The 23,687-nt window shown below is 36.5% G+C and overlaps 1 protein-coding gene across 5 annotated transcripts in view; it reads left to right on the top strand.

The window, feature by feature from the left end:
- The window catches only part of LRBA (LPS responsive beige-like anchor protein), a 365,719-nt gene that overhangs the window by 60,901 nt on the left and 281,131 nt on the right, over nucleotides 1-23,687 (top strand). For all 5 annotated transcript variants that reach the window (XM_048942610.1, XM_048942611.1, XM_048942609.1 and 2 more), the window contains exons 23-30: nucleotides 7,338-8,330; nucleotides 9,368-9,543; nucleotides 10,135-10,288; nucleotides 10,676-10,856; nucleotides 12,101-12,228; nucleotides 12,590-12,697; nucleotides 13,602-13,773; nucleotides 14,413-14,857. In XM_048942610.1, the coding sequence (XP_048798567.1) occupies nucleotides 7,338-8,330; nucleotides 9,368-9,543; nucleotides 10,135-10,288; nucleotides 10,676-10,856; nucleotides 12,101-12,228; nucleotides 12,590-12,697; nucleotides 13,602-13,773; nucleotides 14,413-14,857 (2,357 nt within the window). The remainder of the gene's footprint in view (nucleotides 1-7,337; nucleotides 8,331-9,367; nucleotides 9,544-10,134; nucleotides 10,289-10,675; nucleotides 10,857-12,100; nucleotides 12,229-12,589; nucleotides 12,698-13,601; nucleotides 13,774-14,412; nucleotides 14,858-23,687) is intronic.

Genomic DNA, 23,687 nt, shown 5'->3' with positions numbered 1-23,687 from the left:
CTAATCATGTGGATTTGGGATCATGATCTTAATTTAGTGACAATGAGATGAATCAATGGCTAGAATTTATAGATGTTTAAAACAAAACAAAATCAAGGTTTTCAGTGATTCTATTAGTAGGAGAAACCTGCTTTTAGAAATAGCAGAATACCAAGAAATAGGAGGTACAGATAATTATTCTTGACTTTGTTTTTTGTTTCTCCTTTGGAGTAGCCATATGTGGTTTTTGTGCAGTACCGTAATGTATGAGAATATGGTGTTGTTTGCCCTTCGTGTTTCTTGCAGGCAGTTCCTGGAGTGCTGGCATACAGCAAGGTATCCTCGGTGGTCTAAGCAACTTCCTATTATCAGTTTGCCTCAGTCTAACTTGTTGGCTTTTTAGTCAATATGTAAGGATGTTTCCTTCTTCCACTGTATGTCAGAAGAAGTTGAACTGTGGTGGGGTTAGAAGTATATGTTACAGGCAGCACTAGCAATGGAGCGGTATTGACGTTTTGAAGGAATTCAGATGAGTTTGAGTTCTGTTCATTTGCACATTGGTGCTCAGGAAGCAAATGAAAAGGAAAACAAAGGAAAAATTTTTTATACATTTGCCTTGATTTAAAAAAAAAAAAAAGAAAGTATTTGCATTTTATGCTGGCTAGATGTGTAAAACTAGGCAATGTGTTTCATAGCTATCTTGCAACTATTTTAACATAAATTATGATAAATTGCTAAAAAAAAAAAACACAACTCTGGTGAAATGTTAGTAATCACTTGAAAAGGTCCTTAAATATCCATATCGAGTAAGAATTGATTTTTAGTCCCCCTTTTTTTATTCATTTTGAATATCATTCTATTCTGCCTTACAAATATTGAGATTCATACAGGTTCATACCTAGCATGGGATGGACATGACTCAGATGGCAAATTGTTAGATGTTAAGTGCATCTCAGGTGTATTTGATTTCTAGTATGCTTTCAAAGCATTGTAGGAATTATGGGGAAAAAAAAATTTCCTTAACACTGCTAAGAGAATAACCAATTTGTGTTTTTATTATTTCATCTCTAATTGTATTGGGTTACTGCTTATTTTTTCTTTTTACAACCCTTTGCTCCTTTCTTACTACTAATTTATAACACCATTCTATGATAAAGAACTGGTGTATAAAGGAATAGTATTACAGAATTGGATAGCTTTTGCAGAGCTACACATCAAGATACATGCAGCTGCTATAAAAAGCCAAAGAAACTCAATTGCAATTTTATTGTCCGGTTTGATAGATTTCCTGCCACCTTTGTAGCAGGGAAGCTGTTTGTCACTGTAACCCTCTCCTCCAACAGCTGCACAACGTTTTATAAGCAGCGACGGCTTTTCTAGCATAATTGCGCTACACTGGTTTCCTTGCACTTAGAATTTAAAAGGTGTGTGTAACCTTTTTAAAGCCAAATTTCTTAACTTTGGTCATGTATCTTACTGATTTCCGTATTATATCTTTTTCTTTTTTTCAAATATTAACAAGTTGCATACAATATGTTATATTTGTTGCTTCTAGTTTAATAAAAATGTTAATGAAAAAATTAAATTAAAACTCAGGTTTGTTCTAATCAGCTAGAACTGAATTCATGACAGGTTTGAAGTACTTGAGTTTCTTGTACGTTTTAATCATGGTTGTAAGGTCTTAGTCTTTATTCCTCAAGTAGTGTTACTTAGTAAAAAGAACAAATAGTTTTGTTAATATGTAATAATAGGAGACAAAGAATAGTGATGACCTTGCCTTTTCGGCCTTTCAGGATCCCCACGTTTTACAAGGATGACATGATTTACACAATGTAAATGCGCTCCTAGATTATTTCTGTTTTTAAACTGTTGGAAGGAACTAATATTTGCTTAATTTTAGGACCTTAAATATATCTGATTACCTCGAAAGTAGTTCTGCGTTATTGTATAATTTGGTTAAAGGGAAGACAGTTGGGTAAATTTTGATTCTTTTTAAGTCTCTCAGCAAATTGTCATTGGGAAGGACTCAGAAATTTTAGTATGTCCATACTACAGGTTTTTTTTTTTTTTTTTTTGTCTCTCTAAGTGGAAAATGATTTGAAGTTCTGATTTAAATAGGAAAGAAGTACAGTCTTGAAATGTTAGTACTTGAAAAAACAACTTAGTTCAATGTAGCGTTCTTAGCAAAGTGTAGTTATAATAATTATTGGTAAATGTTAAATATGTATGCAGGAAAATTGGCAAAAGCAGCAGAGATTAGGTGGTGGAGAAATTAATATATGGTGAATATAAAGTGAGGAAAAAAACCTTGCAAAACCTACCAACAAAAGAAAGAAAAAAAATCATGCAAACCCAAAAAAGCACTTAAACTTGCAGAGAAGACAAGAGAACGTGGAGCTGTAGTGTTAGAAATTAGCAGACGGTAGCAATAGTCTTGTGACTCCAAATCCAGTTGACATTCCTGAGCTGCTGAGGAAGGCTGCCTCTCCATTTTTATCCCAGTATTTTGGAAAGGGTAAGGTCTCCTACACTGGTGTGTTCAGGCATTTTTAGCTATAAGGAATTTTGAAAGTTTCATGTGTTATTCAGTCTCCTGAAAAGTGTCTGTGAGACGTGAGAGGACATGGACTTAGCTAGCCAAGAGACTTGGATAATTGGCAGGATTTTGGAAGCAAAGCTGGGGGAGATGCTGTTATTTAGTAGCATGCTTGAGGAATTAATGCTTATGTGGTATGACTGGCTATTTGTTTAAAAAAAAAAAAAATCTTTTCTAGATGTGAGTGGTTCTCAGAGAGGACCATGTTATTTGTGTAGAGCAGAAGGATTTTGTAGAGTAGATATGCAGCCCGCCTTGAAATTGTGCATGCACCCTCTGAAGTTGTGGGTCTGATGCAGTCTTCCTTTCATAAAATCATAGGATGGCTTGGGTTGGAAGGGACTCAAAGGTCATCAAGTTCCAGCCCCCCTACTTTTGTTGGGCCACCAACCTTCAGTTCTGGTACTAGATGATGTTGACTGGGGCTCAATCTTACCTGGTCTTCAATGCATCCAGATCCGGAGCATCCACAGCCTATCTGGGCAGACTGTTCCAACTTCTCATTGCTCTCCCTGGGAAGACCTCCTCCCTGACATTCAATCTAAACCTTCTCTCCTTGAGCTTGGTTTTGTAAAAGGAATGTAAGAAGGCTTTTTCTGATCAGTACTTCAGAGAAGAAAGTAATTTTGTTTTTCAGCAGGCAGAATAGCTGGAAGGAAGGATCGTGAACCACTGATAGGCTCTTACACATGCACCATGTATGATTTTTGGGAAGCTCATCGATCTCATTGTTCACTTAGTTTGAATGGAATGTCATAATTAAGTGCAGGATACTAAAATGTGACTGAATTGAACTGGAAGAAGGTACTGAATTGGGAATAAAATGAGTATGGTTGACTTAGACTTAATGAAGCTGGAAAGAATGGATTAGCTGAGTAGATGGAGCTGCACAGAAGCTCTTAGAGAGTATAATAGACATTTGTTACTGATTGAGAAATGCGAAAGATCTCTAGAAGAATAAATGGGGAAACATAAATGCAGGGGAAAGAACTGAAGTGAAGAAGTGGCAAACATGTATGAATTAGTGTTCCCAAGCAGAGTGGACTTGAAGAGAAAATGGATTCTCATCTTTATCACTTCGTATAAGAACTTTGGAAGACGTGATCTTGTTCTGCAGGTCTGAGAACTGTTAGTGGCCTGCTTCGCAGTTGCTGCAGAGTTTGAGACATATCTTCTCCATGTGCTGCTATCTGTGTTCTCTGTGGCTGTGGGCACTAAAGGAGAAAACACCTCTCATCTGAGTTGTATTTTCTGCGATGGGGCTTCCAACAACATACAGACACATAGGAAAGCTATGGCCAGGAAGAAGAGTGTTAAGACATGCACGGTGGTGAACACTGAATTTAACTATTATATGTTTTTGTTAATAACTAGATATTAAGTGTGTTTGAGGCACAGTAGTATTCTATAGGGATAGGTAAAGATATACCTTGACTAGATTTGAAAATAGCCCATGGCTCATTTACAACTTTTTCTCCCAAATAAGCAAAATCTTCCATGAATATGCTGACTAATAAATGATTTCTTATTCCAGAGACTATTTGCATTTATATAGTTTCTGAATCTAGGTAGAAAAAAGGCAAAAGTACTACTACTTAAGTGAAAATGTAGGAATATAGTTTGGAACATGGAAATGTAGTTTTCACTATTTTTTTTTTTTCTTTCCTATTTTTATGTGAATGAATACTTTTTGATAGAAGCGTGGATGATGCTTAGAAACTTCTTATGTTTGGTGTCCTGCATTATACATCTGAATTAGCTTTTCTTATCTGTCTTCTATTAAATGGTCTAAAGTAAGCCAAGGATTCCTTAGGGTCAGTAGGTTGCACACAGTCTTACAGTCTTTTATATATAGTCCCTTTTATATTTTTTTCTTTCATTCACTGAATTAAAAACTAGGCTTTGATGCCACACATTGGGGATCAGATTCACATTTAAACAGTTAATGTTTCTGATAGAGAAGTGGAAAAACAGACCAAAACAATGCTTGTTTAAGATATTAAAAACTTGTTATGCCTTCTGGATTTGAAGGCATCAACAGCGCAGGACTTGCTTGGTGCTGAGCTGACTTTGTAGGGAAGTGGCAGTACTATATGTTTATCTGACCTGTCTGGCAGACATTTGCTTCTTCTCCTCTCCAAAATTGCCCGCTTGATAGTAGAAAGGAAGACAGAACTTTAACATGTAGTTAAAATATTTTCCCTATGTTCTTTAATGCAAATGTCAGTCATCTTAACCTTTTTCCTTGCTGTATGCTCATTTTTTCTCCTTGCCAATTAGTAAATGTTGGATGTCAAATTAAGTTGAAATTAATGGTGGAGGCAAATGTTGCAGTTATTAGCTCACAAGTGTCTTTAGCTAGTAGCGCGTAGAGTTGCATTCCAAGCATTGTAAGCAGCTATGGATTACCCATCAAATGATGGTGAAGATTAATGATTGGCCTTTTAGCTCACCAATTTAGAACAATTTCTAGTAATTAATTTTCTATTATCAGCTTTACAGTTGCAAATGCCTTAAGGAAAATAAAATAATGACTAAAGAACATTTAAGGTTCTCCAAGCTGACTGTTTTCTTGTAAATGGTTGCAGGTTTGCAGATCCTAATGCTTAATGCTTTTATATGTTTTCTAAGTCTACTTGTATTTAATAATCTCAAATTCTGTTTTGTTTTGCATCCTATTCATACTGCATTTGTTAATACTTTCATTTTCTTTGTGGGGTGTTTGGCTTTGAACTTGTGCAATTCCAAAATGCCGTGTCATGGAACAAAAGTGTAGGAGAAGAGTTATCCAGTGGCTTTGTTGTGCTACCACTATTTCTTGGTTTCCTGTCAAAAGAAATTAAAAAACTGTATAGTAAATGGAGCTGTTCAGACAGGCATGTTGAAAAGTTGGGTTTTTCAAAGCTGTATTTCATGATTTCTGTACTACCAAGAAAACCCCAGATATGATGTGCAAGTTGGAAAAGTCCTATCTTGTAGTCAATTTTTTGTTGCAATTTTGATTTGTGCGTTACATAAAGTACATCGTTAAATTTCTTTGTTATTGAGTGACATGAAACCTTTGTGATGCTTGTGGTGGAAGGAGAGAATTGTTTCCTTTTTAGGTGACTTTTTTATGTGTGTGATGTACTTCCTCAGTTCTATGCTTTCTGATTTTCTTTCAGTGTGTCTTTCCTTGCAGTTCCCTGCATTGTTCCTGAATCAATATAGATTCTCATCAGATTATGCTTGGATTTACTTGCCCAGAAGTTTACATTGCCCATCTGTAAAGATAACATTTGTCTGTATTGACTTTCTTGCCACATTCTTTTGGTATTAGTGATTAGCAGTCCTGAAGAGCACAATCTGGTTTCCAGAATGTTAAAGGGGTTGCTCTGTAATGGCATCCAAACACTTGCCTATTCCTTGTTTTAAATGAGACTGACTGCAAAATTATACTACATCCCTGTCCTGTACATTACATTTTTACCTTTTGGCTCAAGCTGAGCAGAGAAGAGCCTGTTGCAAAAGCTGGTTGCCTCTTAATCTTTTTGGTCGTTAGGATTCATGCTTATACTTTTCAGTTGGTTGGAAAAACAAAGCCTATCGTTTGTGTCACGTGTTAATATGCAAGATTAATCTGTGGTACCAATCTGACTTGAAGTTAGGACATAATGTATCACAAAACAAAATGAAAAACAAACAAACAAAGAAGGAAAACCAGAAAAAAAAAACCCAGAAAAACATTCAATAGGAAATTTCTAAAAGAGATAGCACAGAATGATTTTGGTTAGTCAGTTAAAAGTATATGCCAACAGTATCTTCGTTTGTTAAATATCTGCTTTTGACTTGTTGAAATAAAGCTTTTTAGTAATTTGGAAATAAGGGAAACAGCAGGGAGATGGAGAAAAGGAGAAAGCTGACTGTAGGTAACTTCGAGTTGTCAGGACTTCTATTCATAAGCAATGCATTTGACCAACAGTAGTATATTTATCTAGTCAAGTTCTTGAAAAATAGTTAAAAGTTGAAAAAAAGAGCTTGTTAACATAATGGTCTTCAAGTTGCCTTTGATATCCTGGCTTTGGGGTAGTTGAGAGGGGTTTTGGAAACGAGTATTTCTGAAATAACAGCAACAAAATGACAAATAAAAATGTCCGAAGCTGCTTAGCAGGACACTGCAATCAGATGTTTCCTAGATTCATCGTGATAGAGGGATGAGCTTTCAGTTGTTTGTTGCCATTTATGCTTTTTTTGTTTATACATAAGATTTGGAACCAATATGGAATGACTTTTTTTTTTTTTTTTTTTTTTTTTTTTGTAAACTGAGAAAGGATTTCCCTGTTCTGTTGTCAGAGACTGTTATATAAACTTGAACTAATGAAGTGCTCAAAGTCATGCTGGTACAGTATGCTGCTCCTACAGTACATTAATACATGTTTGAACAGTGACAAGTCCTCTGGCTTATGTATTCTCTTCGTGAGACAGGAATACCTGGAACTGTCAACAATCCTCAGAATGGGAGCATTAACTCTTTAACTCCTGGTGCACTACATGATGTTATGATACCAATAACAAAAAATCATCAAACTGTGACAAAATACTTCCTGTTAGTTGAAGTGATTTGCAATATAAAATTCATTTTTGACATGTTATTTTTGAGAATTGTGAGGGTACAGTACAAATTTATAGTAGAAAATAGTGATTTGAATAAGGATTTCAAGTTTTTTCAGAGGAAATGGTTATTAATGTATGTGTTTTTGTCCTTTCAACTCTGTTCTTCTAGGTAACCTTTGAAATGCACAAAGAAAGTCTTTCTCAAATGTACAGGGAATACCAAGAGAAGGGAGGTGAAGAGAGTGTAACATGTCCTTCAGCTCCAATTAGAACAATTTCTGGAGTTGGCCAAGGAGCTGAAATTGTGGGAAAGAAGCAGTGTTTGGAATTAAAAGAAGCTGCTACTGCTCCTCCCTCCCGTGATGATATGGAGTCCGGTACTGAAAAAAATGAGTCAGAAGGTGAGCAGCAAACTCCTTCAGTCTCTGAGCAAAGGAATGACTTCAAGGATGAGGACAGGGAAACTATGCAGGATCTAAAAGCAGTGCCTTGTTCAGAGCTTTCTCCAGAGCCTGAAGCAATAAAACCCAGTGTTTCTGAAATTAGTAGTGGAATAGCTGAAGCAATTGAAGATTCTCAGAGCAGAGTTCATGAGCTTGTGGAGGAAACAGCTGCTGTTACTGCAGCTTCTTTGGTAATGGAAACTTCTTCGGAAGGAGAAAGTCCAGGAATGGAAAGGTCAGCAGTGGAAGTAGAAGACGATGATGACTTTGTTGATTTGAAAGAGGAGAGTGGTATGCCTTTACCTTCAGAAGAGTTTGCAGAAACAGACAGAAAGCATAGCTCTAATGAAAATGGAGAGACAAAGCAGGAAAAGGCAATACAACAGGAACTTGAATCTGTGCTTTTAAAATCTGAAGATACTGGAGGTGTGGATGGGCAAAACAAAGAGCTGGCTTTATCAGAAACAGTCAGTTCTGCAGCTGAAGTAGTGACTCAACTGAATTCAGAAGGGGAGAAGAAGCTGGAGGAAGAAAAGGTGCTTTACAGTGAAACGAGAACAGCTGAAGATACCAATGCACATGTACCAGAGCATGCAGGATGCTCTGAAAAAAGAATTGCCAGGCTTGATGTTTCTAGTGTTGCATCTGATACAGAAAGACTGGAACTGAAAGCCCATACACGTCTCGAAGCACCTCTACCCCCCAGATCTCTACCTGAGGTAAGGTCTGTCTGTTCTTTGTACGCTTAGCTTAAAAATAAAAGGAGATTCTTAACTGCTAGCATTTTTAAGAAATGGTGCCCATGCATATTATGGGGGTTTTAATATATCTGTATTTTGCTAGTTATCTAAAGAACGTTTTCAGACTTGCATTAAAATAGCCGTAATTCTTGCAAATTTGTGTGCTGTGAAGTTTCTAAGCGTCTGTTCTTTGTATATCCAGTTATTGATGCTGACAGAGACTGAGTGCTTCGCTAGTTATATCCTTCATTTGTCAGTACTTCCATTCTTAATGTCGAAGAACTGAAAGAATCATTCTGATTTGATTTCATCTAGCGTTTCTTCTGTTTCTTCACTCAGCTCCCTTATTCTCTTATCAATCTGTTTGCTTGTAATTGTAACCAATTGAATTATTGAGTAGCTAACATTCCTTGTGCAGAAAAAATACCACTGAATTTAAATGGCATCCTGATGGAACTTGTTAAAATACGCTTTACTCTTGGTTCTCTGCAGGTGTGCTAAATATTTTTGAAACTAAAATTTTATGGAGGTAACCCTCCATTGTGTCAGCTTATGTTTTTGTGCAAGTATAATTTAAAACTGGTCTTCTGTTGTCTTTTGCTGTGCTCCAATGCTCTAGTTCTTAGTTTGTCTCAGCTTTTCATGGTTAAATAGTCATGCATCTGAGTACTTCCCTTCTGCAGAGATACCTGTTAATGGATGCTCTTCATTCTGCACCATTCTTCCTTAAAGGAGGAAAAACACTCCCTACAACGTATACTCCTCCTGTGGTAAGGTTGAGTTGCTGCTTGTGTATGCTTAGACTGACAGATGTAGTAGTGCAGCTGTAGATTAGTTTGTAGGTTTGTTGTATTCAGTAAGTAGATTTTGTGTAGTAGTTTTAGGTTTATTTGTAATTATGTGCAAAGTCGAAACTTGTGCAGTATATAAACATTGAATGCCTTTCCATGGAAACCAATAGCTGCGAGTGTGGGTATTTTTTTTTTTTTAGTTAAAAAGAAAAAATGTGTTTTCAGATGTCAAGGCAGCAAGATTCTTCAGGACAAGAGCTAGCTCCTACATCAGATGGGCAGAGAAGAGACTCTAGATCAACTGTGTTCCGTATTCCTGAGTTTAAGTGGTCTCTGATGCATCAGCGCTTGCTTACAGACTTGCTCTTTTCAATTGAAACAGATATACAGATGTGGAGAAGGTAAACCTGTGCTTTCCATTGGATGATCTAGACTGGCGACTTGATTATGATTATATTGACATTGCCTTGAAACTGTATCAGAGTTGCTCTCCAACTTACAAAGCTGCACATGTGGTAGTTTACTCATACTCAAAATCTATTTTATTGCCTATATTCAAACATGCATTTTTTGTTGTAGTATTTATTCATACTGTAGTATTTATTTATGTCTTAATATTTTGTTTTTCTAAAGATTTATGTTAGGATTTAGCTAATAGCTCCAGGGGACTTTATTGTTTGCGTTGATACAGTGCCTTCTGCTATAACAGATAATCACGGACCAGCCTTTAATACTTACTTATGCTAGATGTTAATCAGACATCTTGATGTTATTAGCTGGCTGTGATTAGGAGAGGTTTAAGAACTGAAAGGAAATGTAGTTTTAGGTTTAGAGTAAGGAACGTCAGCCAAATTTTATGGTGATATTTGCTGCCCTTTGTTGACTATTGAATTTTTTTTGTAAACAAACTCACTAAAATACTGTTTAAAAAAAAAAAAAAGAGCTGTTTTCTGAAAGTATTTTCACGAAACCCACTTTTGTGTCTTGGACAGTCATTCTACAAAAACTGTGATGGACTTTGTGAATAGCAGTGACAATGTCGTATTTGTACACAATACCATTCACCTCATCTCTCAAGTGGTGGACAACATGATCATGGCTTGTGGTGGCATATTGCCACTGCTTTCTGCTGCCACATCTGCTACTGTAAGTGATTTCACTTTCATTCGAATATTTCTCTTGGGGAGTATGCCTTCCTTTATATAGCGTATTAAATATATCTGTTCTTTTGAGAAAGGGGAGTACTTCCACGAGCATCTTTCCTGCCTTTTGCTACTTCCACGTTTTCTCTAAGATAAACAGAGTGCCTGCCCTTTTTGCTTGAAGAGATAAAAAGTCATTACTTAGCTGCATCATCCCACAGTGGTCTCGAATACAATTAAATCTGAATATTAATCATATACTTGGAACAGTTATTAACTACTGCTTTGTGGCTTAGAATTGACTTCCAGCATAGGTTTTTCTTCATCTGATTTGTACTAAGTATCATCTTTGTGAAGTAGTTAACGTTGCTTTGAATTTTTCTCTCTGTAGCATGAATTGGAGAACATTGAGGCAACTCAAGGACTCTCGGTAGAAGCTTCTTTAACATTTCTCCAGAGATTAATTAACCTTGTAGACGTGTTAATTTTTGCAAGCTCTCTTGGTTTCACTGAAATTGAGTCTGAGAAAAATATGTCATCTGGAGGAATTCTACGACAATGTCTTCGTCTGGGTAAGCAAGTAAAACCACTTAATAAATATAGAAGCTTGATTACATTAAATAATCAGTTACTGGTAGCTTGAATTTTTTGTTTTAATTTTTAAAAATGACTAGGTTTAGTCAAACGTGCCTGGGATCTTTTACTATTTCACCGTTACTGTACTTTCCAATGCATACGCATTGTGGTTTTTTCCCCCTCTTTTAAGTTTAAATAAAACAAATGAGTAAAGTGAGTTTGGTAGCCTGACGGTTGTGGATGTATGTCTTCATTTTATCCATGAGTGAACACGATAGTTCATTTTCCTTAGACAGTCAAGACTGAGAATGCTACAACATTAAGAAAAAGACATCTTGCACTGTGTATAAATCTAGGAACCTTTATACGTCTGCCTCAGAAAAGAGATGTAAATATCGTGGTCGGTAGATGAAGGACAAATGCCAACTAGAGAAGTTTACTTCAGAAGGGATCAAACTGATCAGCAGGCGTAACCTGGTCTATAGTAGGTTCAATTCAAATTGGATCAAAGTGATCATTTCTAAAAAATTATAATAAGAATCATTATGCATCCAAATGGTTAATATAGGAGGACAGCATTCATGCCAGTTGCATGCTGTAAGATTTCATTGCAATGATAAATTTAACTTGCATGAGAGCCAGAGCAGCTGAGAGCATCAACAGTAACTGGCCTTCCTCTCCCTTTCTAGGCAATTAAATCTTTGTGCAGGTAGAACAAGATTTATGGGCTGCAAACAGGTATAGAGGTGGGGTAGTTCTTTTTTCCTTTGAAAATCGTATTAGAAGATAAAACAGGTACAACTGTGAAGCTAAAAACAAAAAAGAAGTTTGTATCATGTAACGTAAGAGTATTTAGTCCCAGAGCATTGTGAAGCAGCTTTTCTCATTTGTTTATCTAGTGTACCTTCTATATCTTCCTTGCCAGTGTATGAAATAAAGCTACTTCACCTTCCCCGTCCCATGAGATAGAATGCATGGTAACAGTTCAATGAGAAGTGAAAAAAGGATGTAATAATGCTAACTTAATAATTTAGAATTATAACTTATTTGTTCTAATAGTTTGGTATTAATCATTAAAGTATTTTGAGCAGTATTTTGCAATTATTTAAAATTCATGGAAACAAAATATTTTCTTTTATTGGTGTGCTTAAACTTTAATAAACTGAAATGTATTATACATCTCTGTAAGGGATATGGACAATACTATTTCCCAGAGTAATTCTTAACTTTTTCCTTTAAGTGTGTGCCATAGCAGTAAGAAATTGCTTGGAGTGTCAGCAACATGCACAGTTGAAGCCAATTGGAGACCTCACAAAGAACCAAAAAACAGTGCAGGGGTTTATAGGAGCAGGCAAGTCTGCAGCGAAGGCAAGTATGAGAACTCATTCAGGAAAACAAAGTTAGTAATTATTACTCTGTGCAGTGGGGTGGTTTTTGAAATTCACAACCTCCCTGCTGATACTTGAAATGATCTGAAGAGCATGAACACTGGAAATGCTAAAGTGATTTTTCCAAGGTGCAGATTGAACGTTTACATACTTAACCTCCCACAGTGAAATAATTCTGTCAGAAGAATTTGCCTTGTCAGAAGACTTTCTTTCCTTTAAATCCGAAATTAGTATCTGACCTTTGCGTTCCTACTTATGATAGTATTATGTACAGAGGGAAAGGGTATACATTTTGTGATTCTTAGTAAAATGCTTTTAAAAACAGGATCTTTTTTGTACAGAGTCCAGTGGACATTGTGACTGGTGGAATTTCTCCAATACGAGACCTTGACAGACTTCTGCAGGACATGGATATTAATAGACTTCGAGCAGTAGTGTTCAGAGATATAGTGAGTTACCAGTCATGTTGTTTCCTTTGTAGCTAGGCTTCTGTGTTTACCTCTTTGCCTGAACACTCTCTGTGTGACAGTTGATATAAAATAATTATTCAAAAACTGAGTACTGCTCACAGTAACAGAGAAAGCACAAACTCTGTGGGCTGTGTTGCAAAACTGTGTACAAAACTGTTTTTCTTTTGGTGGATTTGTTTTAACCAAAGGCTGAAGCGATAATCTCAGGCTAAGTCATTGGCTGTTTGGAAGTGGCCATATAGGTCTTTTCATTTCTTTCACTGGTAGTTCTTGAGTGCTCTGAGGAGGCACTTGACATAAATCACAATAAAATGCTTTTTCAGTTTTTTTTTTTAATTAAAATCTCTTCAGAAAGTTATATAAGTAATGCAAATAAATATTTGCATTTCTTGTCTGAATTAAACATACCACAGTACAGCCATGCAGACAGTCTGAGGATGAAACAAATCATGACTTGGGTTCTGGACTTCTATTTTCTTCATTTTTATACAATAATTTGTAAATGCTTTTTTCAGTTTTGTTGAGTCCACATGCCTGGTAGTACATCCAAGTTGGTGTCTTGGTAAATCATAGTCATTATACATAGTAAAGCAAATGCCTGTAAATAAAGAGAACTTAGTCTCTGCACTAATTTTAGACATGTAGTCAAAACATACAACCTTACTCAATGCTGTCATTTATATAAGAAAAACGAAGGGATTAGTGCCACTTGAATACAATTGCTTTATAGGTGAGCTAGATTGTGAGTATAGAATATTGTTCTTTCTTTGACATATCAGCTTACATTCAGTTTGTTTATGGTAGCGTTGGGCATACTTTAGAGAAAAATAAGCATGCTACTGGAATTGTAATGGAAAATCTGTGTGTGTGTCCTTTTCTACAGGAGGATAGTAAACAGGCTCAGTTCTTGGCTTTGGCAGTTGTATATTTTATTTCTGTACTCATGGTTTCAAAATACAGAGATATTCTGGAACCCCAGAATGAAAGAAGACCACCAACCCACAGTCAGTCATTGAAGGAATCAGGGAATGAAAATAATGGAACTTCTGCTGCAGGTGAACTGTTAATTATTTGGCTAAATAAAATAACTTATGCATTTGAAAATTCTTTAGAAGTCCACTTGAGGTCATACCAAAATGAGTACATTGTAAGCACTTAGATAAACAACATGTAACTGTTGGATTTGTCTCAGTATTTGTATGAGTCTTTCTGATCTGAGAACAACCTGATCTGTAGATTAATGTTGTCATGTAGTTCAGTCTCACTGATGTAGGTAAGTATTCATGAACGCTTGTTGCAGAAACATTATGATTTTGCTTACAGTTCAGTATGCGTTAGCAGAGACTGCCAGCTTCTCGTTTTTGCTGTAAGACTGTATTTTTCTTTCTCTTTCTACTCTTCTTCAGAGCACTCAGTTCGTTGTCATTCTTTCAGTGTTAAGTCTATGTTTGCTGTTTCTTTGTCACTGCAATTTTGGATGGTAGGTCTTTTCAGGCTTCTTACGAATTAGCAGATTTTTTTCTGTTCTAAGTTTCATATTAAATACTTAAAATAATAAATCTGTAAGCAGGTAAGGGGAAATACTATGTTACTTTCTTTGTCGCCTGTCAGTGTTACTTTCTTGGAGCAATGTGGTGAATACAGTTGTGTTACTAATGAACTTAAAATTTGTTTTCTGACTTTGCTTTGAACAGATGTGGAACATCCGTCTGCTGCTCTTGGTGCTTTAACTTCGGCTTCTGCTGAAGATTCAGACTGTACAGCATCTGTACAAAGAAGGGACTCTGGTCTTGGGGAGGAACCAGCTTCAGAGCAAACAAACAGTTCGGGCGGTGTTGCTGAGGCAGAAGCTCTGAGTGTCAGTGCAGGTCCAGATGCTGTCAGTGAAGTACTTTGCACCCTGTCCTTAGAAGTAAATAAGTCTCAGGAGGACAGAGGTGAGACTGGACCAGAGGACAGTAAGCCTTCAGCTTCTGTGCCAGCTGCAAAAAATGTTAATGTAAAGGACATTCTGAGAAGCTTAGTAAGCACACCAGCTGATGGGACTGCAGTTGATCCTGCTCTTCTGCCACCTGCCTTTCTTGGAGTTCTTGGTGATGGAGCTGCTGAGCAGCCCGTACAGTTCCATTCTTTTGACAGGTAATGTAACTTCTAAATTTTTTGATCTATTTCAGGTTGCTTAAGCTGACTGTAAAGAACATAAAGTTGGTGCTTCGTGTGACCAAATCTCACGTACAGTCTCGTCTAGTACTTAATATAATCAGGGTGCTTAGGTTTATAAGTAGAGCTTGTGAACAAAATTCACTGACATCTCATAGGCTCATCATAAAGGTACTGGAGTATACTCTGCAATTCATGGGATGTTATGTTATGCTACAAAATACTATGGAAATGGAAAATGATTGGTGGTGAAGTAAAACCTGAATGCCTCAGACATCATTTCTTTTCAAAAGTGGACTCTTCTGTGCCCATGCACGTTTACAGTTCAGAAGCAGTACTGAAAGCATGCCAAGAGATGGCCTACAAATGATTGCAAGAGTAAAAGAAAAGATTGTGTGTGAAAGCTGTTGTTTAATCTTGCCTGTTTTCCTAAATGCAGCGCTTTCAGATTTTTTATGTCACCTTCTTTATCCTCTGCTGTGGATACCTGCTGTTACTTTCTTTGCAATTGTCTTTGTCTCCCCGTCATTTTCCCTTGTGATCACTGTGTTCTGAACACTTCTGAACTGTTTCTGTATCCCAATTGTATTTGCCAAATGTGCCTTTTTTCAAGCAAATAGCTTTAAGAAATCCTGGAGAAAGACTGGAGCTTTTTCAAGAGAGTACTTAAATTTAAAAAAAAAAATAAAAATCTTCTGTATATGGAAATGACTCTGCAGGCAGTGCAGGCTCTGCATTAGTTTTCTCTCTTTTTGTACTGATGGTAACAATGTGAAATAGAACAGGTGAAATACCTGCAAGGTAAGATGGATACAGATTGGTGATATGTTAGGATAACTGAGGTTAGTAACTGAGGTTTAGTATTGCCATGAACCACTTAAAGAGACAGAGATCACTGTCTTCCTGAATAAGTTTGTCCCAGCACGAAGAAGAGGAACCATATGTTGTACATGTCCTAAATGAGGAATTGGCTCACAGTCTAATGAGTTATGTTACATAATGTGCTTTTTATTAGTTTTAAAGGACCCTGGAAGTACAATGGATGATAAAGAAAATCACTTGCGTAGATTAGCATGTGTATTGGTAATAGGGCTATGTATGTAGTGTCACTTGCTGTGGACCAAAAGAATGCTGGCTAGTTAACAAGTGGATAGTGGAGACAATGGAGAAATCAACTGGGTGTCCTTCCACCTCTAGACTACTTCTATATTTGTTTGTGAAAATACATGTTTGTATTGCCATGTGGTGCTCAAGTCCTATTTTCAATCTTTCGGGCTTCATTCACGAAATGTATTCCTAAATTGTTAGATTTGCTTTGTTATTATAATAGCTAGAACCCATTTTTTCCATTTTGTTTTAGATTCCTAATACTCACAGTGAGTTTAAAATGCTTCCCCTTACCCCCCTCCCTCCTTTTTTTCCTTTTCTTTTTGAAATCTCTTTTTGCTGATGATAACTTTGGTATTCCCTAAATCTCAGTCTCATTAGCTCTTCATCTTTTCCAAAATATATTAGGCCACATTGACTTTTACTATTCTTCCTGCTTTTTTTTTTTTTCCTCAAAGACAGTGAATAAAACTAAGGACAAAATAAAGAATCCTTCATATATTTGCACGCCTGCCTCTAGAAAAGCCTTAGTCGCATACGGAAAACTGACAGTGGATCTCATGTGAGAGATCCCTGGTTAGCAAGGTATTATTTACTTATTTATGGATATCCTTTGGCTCTAGTATCTCTGCAGTCTGTAACCGTCTTAATCAAACTATTGATGACCCAAAAAAGAAGTGCAACTTTGCCAGTGGTGTGAATGCAGCTGTATCAACATTTTTCTCAGTTCAGATCCTCATATTGCTAATGGAAGAAGGAATAGTGCTTGTTCTCTGGCTAGATTACAGATGGTGTGTGCTAGCACTTGGCTCCTTTGCTCTTCTCTCAAATATTACAGTTCTGCTTAAATGCTGAACAGGAGAAAATGTTTTAGGGAGCAAAAAGAAGGTGAAGATAGTCTTAAAAGTAGGAGAACAGAGACACTGAGTAATAACCTGTCATGCCCCTCTGTTTCTGCTCCTTGTGGCACTTCCCTATAAATACCCATCGTTGCTCTTTAGAGTAAGTGGACAATTGATGTGACATAATGTACAACTTCAGAGCTGTGACTGCTGTTTGTCTTCAGGAAATTCTTACGGTTCATTGTTGAACAGTAGAGGTTTGAACCACAAAAAGTGGTATATTTGGTAAAGAACTACATGCTTTTTTGCCTTTTCATCTTTCCAGTGACGCACAGTCCCAGATGGACTCTTCTTTTTTGTTCTCCATATTGCCAGTCATTTCTTACTGCCACTCCGAAATTACTTGACCTTGAGACATAATTATTTTGTCACTGAAAGTAAAGCAGTTCAGCAAGAAAATGTATACAGGCATGTGGAAGGGTTTTTGTGATATTGTGCGTAGATGGAAGCAGTAAAGCAGCAGCATGCTTATGAATGGAGGAGCAGAGGGCAGGCAGTTCTGTGGGGGTTCATGCAGCTACCTTGGCTACTCCACGCCATCATGAGGGTTTTACTTTCCTGTGACTTTTTGTGTTTGATGGGAGGAGCTAAATAAATGAGGTTGTGAGCGAGGATAAAATATTTGGTCCATCAGTAGTTGCATGTGACCTCATTAAGCCAGCTGTTCTGTGTTTCTTGAATGCATTTTTATCGTGGCTTTTTTCTTCATGGGTATGTCAGACAGACAAAAGTGTACTTAATGGTGGAGAATTTTTATCCTTAGTCAGTTGTAATCTGGAAGGGACACGCACAATCTTGCATCTCTGATTAAATGCTTATTTCTGATGAGGTTTGTTTCTAACTAGTAGTAAATCTGCTAATCAAGAAGATACAGTAACTGTATATATGAAACATGTATGTTTAAAATGATGCGTGGGGGAAAGTTTCATGACTACTTGAAAGTGGTTGTATCTTTAGATAATACGATCACTTAAAATACAGTGACATCATATGTAGTGGCAGTCGTTGGAAGGAGTTGTACCAGGGAAAGAAAAACCTTGTATGGCAAACTGTAACAGAGCTTTCATCTCTGGGCTACACAAAAATGCAAAGAGTACATCAAGTAAGTTTGGAAAGACAGGCATTGGGATGCTCTCTTTCTGCGTCTGGTTTAAATATAATGTGTTGTCTGATAGCGAACAAGCTCTGAAAGTTAATATTTAACTTTCCTAAAAACAAAAAGAAAAACACTTTGTTAAAAGTTGTTCTCACGTAGCAGTTTACTGCTGGGGTGTCTCTGGGAATTTCGAAGTATCTCTCTGATCCTGCATTTATCTCAGGAATGCTGTGTCAGAAATCAAAACTCTCCTCATATCTCAAGGATTATCAACTTCCCAGCCATAGCTGGAGAGTATACAGTAACAGCTATGTGAGTGAAACCTTACTGAAAGGCTGCCAGGTTCTGAGCCTTCGAAAACAGCTAGGTGAGCGTGTTCATTCCCATGCCAAAAATCTTCCCCTTATCTTATGTGAAGATACAATCTTGTGATTAGTGGGTGCCAAGGGTTTATCATGATAAAGTTCAAGACTTGCATTGGCTTTTACCAGCATCCACGGGGACTAAATGAATGTTCCAATTTCAGTGAGTCCTGAAACAACGGTTTTCTTATTTAGTAGTAATCCTGTAGAAAAGGACAGGAGGCTAATGCAAACAAATTTAAATAAATTGGAAAGTAAAGAAGCTCAGGTTTAAAAAAAAAAAAAAAGAAAAAAAAAAAAGGAAAGGAAAGAAAAAGAGAAGCAGAAATTTCAGTTGAATGTTTTTACTATGCAGTGCAAAATAATAACTTGGTCTCACCTTGCATTTACTCTTGTGTTATTATTGGAAGCTGATATAAAGGGTTTTGAAGAACAGAGACTTTCAAATCACAATCTTGTATTTTGTATTAGATATCAAGTTGATTTTTATATGAGTCAATACATTTTAGGCTTCATTGATTTAGGCTTGAAGTGTAAAAAGAGTGAAATTCTCATTTACAAGATAAAGTCCCCTAGTCACAGATAAGGACAGAATATGAGAATGTTGAATTTCTGAATTTTTTGGTCTGTGCACTGATGAGAAGTTTTGGTGCCCCGAAAATCTGCATTTTGTATTAGTTGGAAGAGTTAAGTCATTTTGAAGTCGTCTCCCTGCCAAGTTGATTTAAAGCTGATTCTTTCTATCTTCTTGTCTTTCTGCTGCCTGTTCTCTGATCTCTCATGGCTCTGAGAGAGTCTCTTATTCTTTCTTTCTACTTGGGTATTTAAAGGGACATAAGAGAATGGGTGTTATCTGCAGACAGCAGAGCCCGTGGAATGATGCTGACATGGCAGGCTGCTTTCCTGACTTACAGAGTAGAGGTAAAAATAAGTCTCTGATCCTCTTTATTGGTCTTTGCTCGTTGCACAGGAGCTCGTGAGTGGTCATCATTCTGATAGCTTGGAACAAGACTAACTTCTTTCTGAATTGAAACCATTATCCCTTAGGGAAACAGGCATACCGTCACCTATTTTGCTGCTCAGTGCTAAACACTTGAATGCTGAGATTTATATTCATATAAATTCCTGTATGTCAAGAGAAATTAGAGCTCATGCAACTATTTTTAAATTATAGTGAGATCATCAGTTTGGCCTGGCCTATGTTGTATTAGGAATGTTTGTCTCATGCCCAAGGTAAATCTGTTACTTAAAATACTTTTAAAATCAATTGCAGACTTGCCAACTTGCGAAGAATAAATAATTTGGAAAAATGTGCTCAAAATTTATGATGTATTTGTATACATTTCGTACTTCTTTGTTGAAACAAAGGAATCTGTGATCTTGAAAACAAGAAAGCTTTCAGTAAGTAAATCCTTATAGAATTTGGCAGAATGGATCGTTATTGTGCAAGCCTTTGTCTGTGATAGAAGTCAGCGTTCAGCTCAGTGGTCTGTGCTCATTCAGCAGTGAATAATTGTCTGCAACACGAAGGCTTCTTACACTTCAGCATAATTGGGACTAATAACACACTGACCTTCTGGCTAAGATGTATTTATGGTGGCTAATTCTCACTATGCCTGACCTACGTTTATCAGTTCACTTGCTGTAAACTCCTCCTTCAAGCCTTAAACATTTGATTTCAAATTATAAAGGAAAACATATAGTTAGGTGAAAGAGGCAATTGAACTATCGTTTTCAAAATAGTGCTGGAGATCTGCTTGGTATGTGTTAAGAATATTACGTATTTTTCTAGTTTATTTCTTCTGTATCAGAATATTATGACAATAGATGTTATAATTTACAAATGCAACCAGAAATAATAATTAACTGAAATGCTGTGGTACTTCGGATATTAAGGACTGAAATGTGTTGATGGTTTTCTTCGATGTCTCTAGCCACATGTGAGGTTGCTGAATGTTGGTTGCTATTCTGATGAAATTAATGTGCATTTATAGATAAATTGTTTTTGTGCATTTAGTTATGTCCACTCCCATGCATTTTTTCCAATAGTAACATTGATTTTACTTCTATTAGCATTTAATTAATCTTGTAAAAATTATAGTGATTTTTTTTTAACCATTACATCTCTACCTTAATATTCAGAGAAATACCGCATTCCTGTGCAAACAAGTAAAAATGAGAGAATTTAATGATTTGAATAAAAGAAAGCGGCCAACCCTTATGCTTTGAATATATGCTAAGTTATTCATGTGTTTTTCAAAAATGTGCTTTTCCAGTGGAGATGGAATGGGAAAATGTGCGTAGAAGTAAACATTCTACAATACTATGATTACATTACAAATATTGCAGTCATGCTCATCTATGAAATAATAAAAATATTTTGATGCTTCAGTTGATCGTTCTTGCAATACTTGAAGCTTTTTGAATAAAGTAGTTATGGTGACTGACCGTAAGGCAAAGAGCAAAAGTACATTTGGGGTTTTGAGATGTCTTTATATTGTATTTTTGGCCAATATCTGACGCTTCTGGCTGTGAGCTTCAGATTTCTTTCCTCACCAAAGATGCTGTTTATTTTGTTTGAATTACTTCAGTTGACCTTTTAAGGTCACTGTCTAAAATAAGTTCCATTCAGAACTGGAAGTTAGAGGTGAAAACAGCTTTATGGTGAATTCATCTATGCTTCTGTTTTCTTCCAAGGTTTAGATTTCTTAATGTGAATCAGCTATTTCTCCATCCACTGAACAGTTGTCCTTCATTGTGTTCAGTGTTTATGAAGCACAACAGAAGTCTTTGGTCATGGTGCATCATTTGCAGTCTCTGGACCTTTTAGCAAGTTTGAAACAGGGGACCAGGATCTAAAATAGTCTCTAAACAGAGAAATTATGGTGAAATTCACGAAACAGTTTTTTCTTGATCTAAAAGCTTAGGAAAAAAAATGCTTACCAGGTGTGAAAAACGATCAGTTTCTTAGAAGACTTTTACTGGGAGTATTTCTTGCACAGAGCATGTAGGGACTGTGTTTGCAATAGGTGTGTGCACACTAATTTGTACTGCATAGGTTCTTCTGTATTTCACAGTCTGAAGTGTGTGATTATTCATTTTTGTTCATTGGATCAAAGTGAAAGGGAAGAAGTTAGGTAATTACTACTTGTAAGTTTGTCAACATCTCTTCCTTGTAGCTGTGTATTGGTGCTATATGCCTAGTGCTAAGTATGTTCCTTAAAGTGAATGCCATTGCTATGTACTGAAAATTACAGTGGAAGTGTTGGATTATAATTCCTTTTTATGTTAATGATGGGAAGTAAGTTGCTGAATGAATGAGAGTGGTAGCTTAATGTGCACATCCAAATCTGTACAGATTTGAAAGTGAGAAGGTATGCAAAATATCTTAAAAGTCAGAAGGGTCTGTTGCACTCACTGCTGTCACAGCCCAGAGAAAAAATCTCTCTAATTTCTTTGCTTGAATGCACTTCTTGGGTAGCTATAGAGAATCTTGTAACTTGTTGAAGGTGCTCCCTCAGTACAGCTACGCTAAAGTATGCTGAAGGTCAGTAGAAGCTTACAGCATGGAATGATCATATGTGGTGTTATGCTAGAAACAGCTCAAAAAATGAAATAGGATTTCTTTCATGTCTGCACAGACTGTTACGTGCAGGAGAATATGTTTATTTCTGTATTTTCATCCAAAATGGGGAGGTTTCTAATATCTGAAGTTACGTCCAGTTATGTGTATCTGGTATTTTTAAGATGTGCATCTGAGTTGCCCTTTAAATCTTGAAAAATTAGCTGCTTCCTAGTTCTTGGGGATCTTAGAGGAACTGTGGAATAGGATCTGTAGTGCTCATAGATAGTCAGAAGGCACAGCCATCCTGATTTCATGCTTCAAGAGAATTATGATAGACTTTTAAGCTGGAAACATAAGACTTTGTAACTGCGGAAGAGACTGTAGAAGGTAATTCTATGTCTTCCAATTTAAAGTTATGTGAATCGTATCTTAGACACAACCTATTTATGCATAATTGATGTCTACAGGTGGCACCAGAATTTGTTACTAGATGTTCTGCCGTTCTGCATTGCATGCAATGTAATTGTGGGTGTAGTTGTTGGCTGTAAAGAACTATTTGTTTCTGTATCTTAGTGAGTGTGCTCATTTCCAGCTCATTCATTGAGACGTTATGCAATCTATGTGAGTAGACATGTATTTCTAACTTGCCTGTTTAATTTTGGTTAATATTATTGGTCAGTATTTCTTGAATTGGTTACAAAAGCTTAAAATCAGTAGGGGAATACACCTGGACATTTATAGTGCATTTGGTATACCGGGGAAATGTCCAGATATTTACTATGTGTGGATGCATTTTCTACCAAATAAACTTGGTGAATTCCTGAACCCATCCCAGCATTTTACAGCTTAGCAGTAACAATTTCCAGGCGGCTGATATCGCACAATATTGAGCAAAATATCCCTTTGTTACACCTTGGTAACGCAGAATTAGTTGGTAGTGCAGATACAATTTAGAAGACTGTCTGAATAAATGAATCTTAAGAGTGCATTGTTCATTTTGGGGGGGAAACTGACACGAGCCTATCAGTAAAATTCATTTGTTTGGGCACAGTATCTAGATTTGGGTCTCAGGTGTTGTTGCTTCTATTTTTTAGTGTATAGTTAACATTAGCAGTCACCCTTATAATGATATGACATGTAGTACCTCCATGTACGGTGGCTGCCTCCTCCTGCCATTAAGAAGGGTTGATTTGGTCACTAACATTGTCTAGCTTCTGTGACATCCTTTGAACTGAAGGGAGTCGAATCCATTACGTTCTTTTCTTCATTGTGACAAGAATGATTTTAGAAATATCTAACAGAACTTCTTGATTACTATTATCACACCTTTATTTGGGTCATTTTTAAGTTACTTTATTTAGAAAATGAATGTTTTAAGGCTATTAAGGGAATAGTTTCAGCGTGTGGTTATAGTACTGCCAACAAAAGATGTGATTAAATAAATTGAATGTTGAAGACTTTCGGCTTACGGTTAACACCAGGTAATTAAAAGTAAGCGCTGCTGTGGGAGTGCATTATATATCAGCTGTACTCTTTACCTCATTAGCTGGGTTTGTGCATGTTTATGGAGCTAACTTGCAATTAAAAATGCCTTTAACGTATGCTTAACAAGGCCTTTTAGGTATTTGGAATAAAGTGCTACAATTTAATTGAAATTTGTATGGCATAAATAGATGTCGTAGTAACATACGAGATAAATCTCCATGCCTAACTTCCCACTTCGCATCTTTTCATCGTTAGTGCTGTCTACAAGGCCTGAAATTAAACTTGCATAAAA

This window comes from Lagopus muta, chromosome 4 (genome assembly GCF_023343835.1).
Source record: "Lagopus muta isolate bLagMut1 chromosome 4, bLagMut1 primary, whole genome shotgun sequence".
Lineage (NCBI taxonomy): Eukaryota > Metazoa > Chordata > Aves > Galliformes > Phasianidae > Lagopus > Lagopus muta.
The sequence above is the reverse complement of the archived record's forward strand: the minus strand, read 5'-3'. Positions and strand labels throughout refer to the sequence as shown.